An 8510-nucleotide genomic window follows, 5' to 3' on the forward strand; every position below is an offset into this window, starting at 1 on the left:
AGCAGTCCAGTGCAGAGGTAAAAAACGCCTCTACTTCTACTCGAGATTCCCGTTTATGCATCCAGAGATTCAGCTGATTATCCACCATGATCCTCCAATCTTTTCCAGTCAGTGCTTCCCAGGAGAGAGTCCCCTGTTGTGTAAGCATGACTGACATTCATTGTTCTTAGATGTATATGTTTACATTTAGCCATGTTAAAATGCATATTATTTGCTTGCACCCAGTTTACCAGGTGACCTGTCCTCTTCATTACTTACCACTCCCCCGATTTTTGTATCATCTGCAAACTTTATCAGTGATGATTTTAGGTTTTCTTCAAGTTTATTGAAACAAATGTTAAATAGCATAGGGCGGAGAACCAGTCCCTGCGGGATCCTACTAGAAACACCTGCGTGATGATTCCCAGTTTACAATTACAAAATTGCAAAACATAAAACAGCAAAAGCAAACACAGGAGTGTAACAGTCTGAACAAACCCTTCCTCCTGCCAGGTGTTCAGCTTTCACTTCTGGCTCCTGCGATGTCAGCCTCACTGGTTCCTCATTCACCACAGAGGTCTCCAAGCCCAGAGAAGACCTGAAACTCCAAATTCAAAAATCAAGCGGGGACAAATTTTTTTTTTTTTTTTTAAAAGAGCTCTAGCCCTCCCCTCCCCATCAGAAAGTGTGTGTGTGGGGACGATGGACACACACTCAATCCCACGTCCTTTGTAGCTGTATTCTGCAGCCATCCACTGATGGCAGCTCAGCAGGAGTTACCTTCTCTCAGAGTGAAAATTGTATTTCAGCCCTTAAACCAATTTCATGTTGCAGTTGCTGAAATGACTTTTAATTGGAGTCCTCTTGATTTGAAATCAAGAGATTTGGCATATGCCAACTGTTATGTTTGGACTTTGCCATGCCTAATTACCTCTCACAAACGCTCCTGGTACCAAGTTGGCTTCAATGCAGACAGGGAGATGGGAAGACATGCTCTGAGTTCTGGGGAATCAGGGCAGCCCAGGACCCTGGTAACTGTGGGGGAGAAGCAGCAGAGGCAGGCACTGGTTTTACAGTTGCAGAAATTGGGGCAGCCATGTTTTCATCATGCCCTTTCTGGTGCATTGCCTACAATTTTTCTATCCATTTGAAACCTGCCTTGTAAAATCTGACCCTGGGCTTGCGTCTCACCCTAAGAGAGTGGGGTGGATGTCACTGGCCGACTGGCTAAATTCCTGGCGATTGTTCTGGGCTCGCTAGGAGGCACTGGGCAGGAGTGGGGGGTGTGGCTTTTATTTGATGGGAGGCGTGCCAGGGTGGGCTTGGGAGGATCCAGTCCTGTGCGCCCTTGCCCACTCATGCTCCTCAGCTGCTGCTGATCAAACTGTTCTTCAGGCTGGGACTAGCAAAGGGAGGTGAGTCGGAGCGCGAGGGCAAATGGCAGGATGAGTATGGAGGAGCCTAATGCTGGGCCCTGGTGGTGGCATTGTCTAGCTGAGAGGCTGGGAGTGTGAGTGCCATAGCCTAGCTCTAGGTGGTGGCCAGTCAGGATCGGGTGCACTGAAGGCCTTGGCCAGGTGATGCATTTTACAGCTGAGGCATGTTGTCCTCCAGCCTGATTCTTCTTAAATTATTTAAGATATTAAAATTATTATGTTAATTATATTAAAATTAAGATATTAAAATTATTATGTACTGAAATTGATGCTAATAAAGGTGCTGCAGGGCCAGCTTCCCTTGGCCACAGGTCTTGCCCTGGAGAGCTCCACCCAGCCTCCATCTCCGTTCAAGCTGTGGCCTCTCTGGGGCTGCTGTTAGGGAGCTCGATGATGCCCATTAGGAAGAGCAGAATGCCCCCTGCTCCCACAATCTGATAGCTGTTCTGTGCATTGCATCCCCTCTCTGGCTCACGCCAATCCTGGGCTGGGTTCAGACCAGCTGCTGAAAGGTGTTGGGTTTCCTAGCCCCTGTTAGCCCCCCCACCCCAGCCTGCCACTCATCACTGCATTTTAGACAAGCACAGGGGCCCTACAGTGCAGTGAAAGCACCCCCCCCAGGCTTCACAAAGGATGATTCTTCTGCCAGCGCTGAGTGCGTTAGGCCTGGCTCCCCCTCCCCCATGCTGGGCAGAGAAGAGCCAGGCTGAAAAGGTGAGGCTACAGGTGGTGCAATACTGAGGGATTGCAGCCTCTATCCCCTTGGGACAGAGTCAGAACATCACTGAGCCCCCCTGGGGACTGGCTTTGCGTTTTTTTCCATGACTCTAGACTGCCCCACATTGGATGTTGTTCCAGGGGTGAGTGAAGCTCTTAGCTGTGCTAGTAGAAGAGCCAGCCCTGCAGGAAAGCACTCAACACCTCAAACTTGGTGAGGCCACTTGTGGCTGAAGGCTGCAAGGGCATCTCACCAGGAGCCCCAGGTCTGCACCTAATCAGCCTGAAATGGAGAAGATTGCAGCCCCCCCTGCAGTTAGAACAAAGATGGGACCTGTGGAGAGCAAGAGGCCCAGCATACCGTGTTCTAGCATGGTCTGATGGTGCAGCATTGAGCATGCTGTCAGGAGCCATAGTGGATGGGTGGCAGTGGAGGGTGAGTGGCCCGTGGTGCTAACGTTTGGGGGAGTGGAGGCTGTGCGCCGGCCCGTGGCCCTGGGTGCTAATGCTTGTGGGAGTGGATGGTGAGTGCCAGCCCATGGCCCGCCACTGATGCTAATGCTGGTAAATGAAAACTGAGGGGAGAATTTTTTTAGTTTTTTTAGTTTTATTTTTGTGTTGATTACAATGAACACACACGCTGGCCACATGATACTGTCGAATCATCAGCATCACTTGGGCTCCTTCAGAACCAATCACCCTCTTGCCAACCTAGGCATCAGCCCTGGCTGGTTTTGTTCCCACGCTCAGGTTGAAAAGCGATTTGTGCATATGGGTGAATGTCCTTGTGAGGCAGCGTCTTGGTCTGAGAGCCCCAACCTTGGGGCTCAACAGGCTGGGAAGTCGATTGTGTCACTGCTGGGTCAGTTGGGCTCACTCTTAGCTGGGGGGAAGCTCCTACTCGCAAAGAAACTAGCTCACAAACAAGATTAAAAGTTGAGATTTACAGCTAGATGGAGGGAAAGGAAACACCACCAGCCTGGGGATGGAGGTGACTAGAACTGAAGAAAGTAAAGGGCCAGAAGGCTTGAAATGCTGAGCAAGATGTTTGTCCTTGGTCTCATTAGCGTTCGTGTCTCGGACATAGAATTTGCTTTGACCTTCAGTTGAATGTTTGCTCAAATCTTTCTTCAGGGCAGGACTGGGGTCTCGCTGACCCTTCCATCTTGGGCGACATGCTCCCGTTCCCCTCCGCTACCCTCCTTGACATCCTCTTCTGGGTCTCAGCTGCTTCGCTAGCCTTTGAACCAGGGCGGCCTGATGCCAAGGCCTCAGGCGAGATGGCTCCCCTGGGATTGGCCTCCATTGACCCAGAACAACATGAAGCCACAAGCTCAGGCGAGCTGACTCCTTTGGCTTTAGCCTCCATTGACCCAGGTCGACTTCCAGCTGGGACTTCGGCAGAGATGGCTCGCCTGGGATAAGCCTCCCTTGAAGGAGGTCGGTTGGAAGCTGGGACTTTGGGTGAAGAGATCTCTTTGATTCGAACATCCATGCAGCCAGGCTGGCGTGACAATGGGACTTCAGCTGACACACTTCCTCTATGCCAAGTCTCCTTTGAGCCTGGCTGGTGTGAACTTGAGATCTCTTGGGAGGTAGCTCCTTTGATCCGAACGTCCATGCAGCCAGGCTGGCGTGACAGTGGGACCTTGGGGGTGGTGGATCCTTTGCGATAAGCCTCCTCTTCAGGGGGCATTTTGGCTGAGGACCTGGGGCCCTGGGAGCCTCTGCCAGATGCCCGGCTGTTCTTATTGGAAAGCTCCTTTGTGGTCTGTGTGTGTGATTCAGGCTCTCGGGGCTGTTTGGGGAGGAAGAAGCGCAATGGTGGTTTGAACCCTGCTGGGGTGCTGCACAGAGGCCATCAGTGCCAGGGAAGAGCATGCGAAGCCAGAGGGGGAGAGGGATGTGAAGAGCAGAGCTGGCACTATAGGCAAGCTCTTTACTGCCAGTTGGGCTCTGCACCTGGGCCCCCATGCAGAGAGAGGGTTTGCTGCAGTTCTTTCCCTGCCTGGGTCTCCACGTTCCTAGTAGGTCCCTCCCCAGGCTGGGTGTAACCCCTTCCCTTCCACAGTGCTGCTGCAGCGGGCTGTTTCCACTGACACCTGAGGATGAGCTGGTGCCGCTCAAGCACCGGCCAGGGACCATCTGCTCTCATCATTGACCCCAGCGGCATTGGAGACCTTACTGTCAGTGCTGCAAAGTTAACCCTTTAGAGATGGGTGCTGGCCAGAATCCCAGGAGTTCAAGAAGGGCTTCTGGCCGCTGGGAGAACTGGTCAGGCCTGACCTGCCTACCTCCTACCAGGAGCCCCTTCTTCCTGCCCTGGGCAGCATGTCCAACACGACCTACCTTCACCCATAGGTCTATGGTTCCCAGCCCCTCCCTTTGGGAGGGCAATGTGGACAGAGGTCCCCACCTGCTTGGGGCATGGGCTTCTGTGCAAGAGTAAGTTTGTCAGGTAAGCAAAGAGATGCCACTCAGCACTACCAGGAGCAGCTGGGGCAGGGGCATTTCTGCATTCTGGGCAGCTGTTGTTTGTGAGCACCCCCTGCTGGCACAGCTGCAGGACTGCATGGGCATACGCCCCAAGCTGCCATGGCAGGGTGCACAATCAATGCTATACTGAACCCAGCAGCCCTAAAAGCCAGCGGAGAAAACCCCCTAGCACCTACCCAACGGGAAAGGGACCAAACCGGCGGGAGGAGAAGGTTCCGCTCCCCAAATACCAGGGGCTGTCAGTTTCCAGAGCCCATGGCCATCGTGAGATGAGACCGAACCCTCAGCATTAGCCTCTGCTGTGCTAAGTACAGAGATTAGGGTTTTATTTGTGTGTGTGGGTTGCAGATTGGGGGATGGCAGCCCTTCGAGGTGCCTTCGCCATGCAGCTGAGTCAGCCCCTCCCCAGCATGGCACAGGCTGCCACGTTCAGGAGATTAAATACGCTCTGAAACGATGGAGAAGAGGCTAGGAGAGTGTCCTTGAAATCTGCCCTCGGGACACACCCACCTGGCTTCATAAACCCCGGCCTTGGTATTTTGGGGCACAGCTACTATTTGATGACTCACCCAGCCCAGAGACCCAGACACCGTCATGTCAGTCAGGGCAGGCACAGATTAATATCAACAGTTATATACACTTGCAATTTCCTAGTGCCCGTTGAAGCCCACAAGCCGCCCACTCCCCCCGCCCCAATTCTGCTCTGCAAGAGTTCAACCCAAACCTCAGCAAACAGGTGCCTGGTGCCGCCTGCTCCCTGTAGGAAGGTGTGGCCCCTGCACGCAGGACTCCCTACCTTGCCAGTGATCTGCGGGCGGAGGCCGTTGCAGGCGCTGGTCAGTGCGGTGGACTTGTGGATCCAGTTGGTGAGGCGCGAGGCTGCGGCAGCCGAGCGGGAGGTCAGGTTCAGTTTGGCTGGGGGAATCTTCAGTGGCATCTCCCAGGTTCCCATAAATGTTCCCCAGGGGGAAGCCTGCAGGGCAGGGGGGAGATGGCTTTGGTCTTGGGCAGCAGAGCCCTGGGAACTTCTCTGTGAGACAGAGCAGCCCTGTCTGCACTGGCATCAAAGGACTGCTACAGCCATGTTTGAAGGGGGCTGAACCCAGCCAGCTGGCAGTGAGACCCCATTACCCAAAGCTTCCTGCCCCCATAGGAAAACCGAGCCAGCAACAACCAGGTTCATGCACAATTGTAGCTTCCCTAGCTCTGGGGGGGGCAGGAACAACCCAGGAATCCAGCTGCTGCCTCCAGCTCCTCCGCACCAGTTTCCTAGGGTGACTAAATACTGGCACTGGTTAGCTGCACCCTCTCTCAGGGAGGCACAGCCTGAGCTTTCACCTTACCAGGCAGAGCTAGTGCTCCCAGGAGGGGGCTCTGCACAGTGGGTTGGATGCCCCGGGAAAGATGGGCTCTGTATAAAGCCAGCTGGTTTCCCAGCTCATGGTTAGAAAATACCTTCCCCACACAGAACTCCCTCAAACCGCGGCCAGGAAGGGCAAAATGCAGCAGCTTCTGCGGTGGGGGCTCATGGGCACATCCCCATCTGTTTGTGATCACACCTCTCCCTGGGCCAGCACCAGCACTGAGTGCTAATGGGCAGGGGCCTTCAGGGTTAACTACTCAATGTGATTCAACAACAGGACATGAAGAAGAGGAGTCATCACCATCTGATCACCCAGGGCTTGGGCACTGCTGCTCAGTTTAGTTCCGTCTAGCCTTCACAGTGCAGGTCTGATGTACCTGGAAGGGCTTAGATACGATGGTGATGGGCACCAGAGACAAGGCAGATAGTTACTTGCCCACTCGCAGGGCTCCCAACTCCAAACCCTGAAAACTGCTTAGGAAACAGGAGCCAAACTATCCCACTCACCTTTGAACGTGGTACTGCAGGGAGCAGGTGTCCTCGGTCATTGGCTACAAATTGGGTGTAGCCTTCCCGGGCAGAGGGGTGCTGAGGGCAGAAGGAAAACAACAGGGGTTAAAAGAAAAAAGAAAAGGAGTACTTGTGGCACCTTAGAGACTAACCAGTTTATTTGAGCATGAGCTTTCGTGAGCTACAGCTCACTTCATCGGATGCATAGCAGCTGTAGCTCACGAAAGCTCATGCTCAAATAAACTGGTTAGTCTCTAAGGTGCCACAAGTACTCCTTTTCTTTTTTCTTTTTACGAATACAGACTAACACGGCTGTTACTCTGAAACAGGGGTTAAAGTGTCCATGTATAGGTAGAACAGAAATGGAGGGACACAGCCACTCTGGGGCTGGTCTATGAGGGAGTGCCTGGGAGGGCAGCGGGAGTCCATCAGCCTGGCTGTCAGCACTGGGCAAACAGGGTTTCCCAGCTGCATGTGATCCAAACGTATAGGTCCCCAAACTGGCTGCCTGGCCCACTCTAGTCTGATCCCAGCACAGAGGCAAGTGGGAGGCAGGGTCTGTCTCCAGATTACTCTGGCTCCATTGACACTATCTTATTGCCACACTACTCCATTGGGTTCCAATTCATGTTAGAGGAGCAGCCAGGAAGAACAGCAGAGGTGACCAGTGGGGCACAGGCTCTGTTGTGAGATGGTGCAGCCACCCTTCCTGCACAGGTGAGGTACAGATGCAGCATAGCCAGGCCTGCAGAGAGCTCTGGAACCCGTCCCCAAGAAAGGGAAGCAGAGGCAATGCAGGGTGAGGGCAGAGGGGTCCTACCTCCTTGTAGAGCTTGGGCAGGGTCCAGTTTTGCAAATTCTGTGCAGTGAAGGCATCCTCATACTGCAAAAGAGAAAGGGGGCAGGCCATTAAACAGAGCCAGAGAGCTCCACTGCCCACTGCAGATACTCAGGGTATGCTTAAATAGCCTGGGATGGCTCATCCCCCAAACCTACCTCCTCTTCCCCGGCTAGAGGTCTCTCCAGCCCCTCCTGTTGCACTGACACCCTTGTGCTCTTAACAGCAGGGGGCAGGTGGTGAGGAGGGCTCACAAAACCCTATTCCTGCTTGGGATGCATGTGAGCCACCCTTGGGCCCTGTGAAGCAACCCAGAAACACCAAGGTCGTGAGCTTCCAGTACCGCCCTGTGGCCAGGCAGCCTGGCCTGGGGGAAGGAGCCCGGGGTGGGAGCCAGTCACGCCTTAGCTCGGAGCCAGGGACCCTGGACACACCTGCACTGCGACCTTGGACAAGTTGCTTCCCACTGGGCCTCAGTTTCCTATGCTATAAAGGGGGTGAGCATGATTCCGAATTCCCGGCCATGGGTGGGTGGGGGGTAGGGCCAGGGAGAGCCCGCGAGGGGCCGGGGTCGGTGAGGACCCGCGGGGGGGGGGGTGAGGTCGGGGTCGGGGGGGAGCCGGGTTCGGTGGGGGCTCGCAGGGGGAGTGGGGTCGGGGTCGGTGGCGGCCCGCGGGGGGAGCCGGGGTCGGTGGCGGCCCGCGGGGGGGAGCCGGGGTCGGTGGCGGCCCGCGGGGGCTCCCAGGGGGAGTGGGGTAGGGGTCGGTGGCGGCCCGCGGGGGGGTTGGGGCAGGGGTCGGCGGGGACCCGCGGGGGGGGTGGGGCCGGGGTCGGCGGGGACCCGCGGGGGGGGGTGGGGCCGGGGTCGGTGGCGGCCCGCGGGGGGGTTGGGGCCGGGGTCGGTGGCGGCCCGCGGGGGTGGGGTGGGGCCGGGGTCGGTGGCGTCCCACGGGGGGGTTGGGGCAGGGGTCGGCGGGGACCCGCGGGGGGGACGGGGTCAGTGGGGGGTCCCGGGGGGGGTGCCCGCCCCCCGGCTCTCACCTGCCCCGCTTTGTAGTTCGTTGCCATGCCGCCTCCGGCAGCTTTCCGCTCTGTTTACACCTGTCTCCTAGCAACCACGCAGGGCAGACACCAACCAATGGGGAAACAGCGGCCCGGGCCCGCCTCCGAA

At 55.8% G+C, this 8510-nt stretch overlaps 1 protein-coding gene across 4 annotated transcripts; it reads right to left on the bottom strand.

The window, feature by feature from the left end:
- Positions 1–252: 252 nt before the first annotated feature.
- On the bottom strand, positions 253–8510 carry CFAP126 (cilia and flagella associated protein 126). Of its 4 annotated transcripts, none has more exons than XM_074938261.1 (6): positions 8381–8508; positions 7322–7384; positions 6499–6579; positions 5425–5601; positions 911–1014; positions 253–577 (listed from the first exon to the last, which is right to left on the bottom strand). In XM_074938261.1, the coding sequence occupies exons 1-5, from the start codon at positions 8405–8407 to the stop codon at positions 943–945; spliced, it is 420 nt and encodes a 139-aa protein (XP_074794362.1). In that variant the 5' UTR covers positions 8408–8508; the 3' UTR covers positions 253–577; positions 911–942. The 4 variants fall into 4 exon arrangements, with proteins under 4 accessions (XP_074794362.1, XP_074794363.1, XP_074794364.1 ...); XM_074938262.1 differs by having other exon boundaries at positions 253–583; XM_074938263.1 differs by lacking the exon at positions 911–1014 and having other exon boundaries at positions 8381–8507.

This window comes from Natator depressus, chromosome 24 (genome assembly GCF_965152275.1).
Source record: "Natator depressus isolate rNatDep1 chromosome 24, rNatDep2.hap1, whole genome shotgun sequence".
NCBI lineage: Eukaryota > Metazoa > Chordata > Testudines > Cheloniidae > Natator > Natator depressus.

Coding starts and splice junctions, on each gene's coding strand:
- CFAP126 (XM_074938260.1), bottom strand. CDS start 8,407: ATGGCAACGAACTACAAAGCGGGGCAG. Junction 6,580..7,321: donor TGCCCAAGCTCTACAAGGAG/GTAGGACCCCTC, acceptor TTCTGCCCTCAG/CACCCCTCTGCCCGGGAAGG. Junction 5,602..6,498: donor CTGCAGTACCACGTTCAAAG/GTGAGTGGGATA, acceptor CCTGCCCTGCAG/GCTTCCCCCTGGGGAACATT.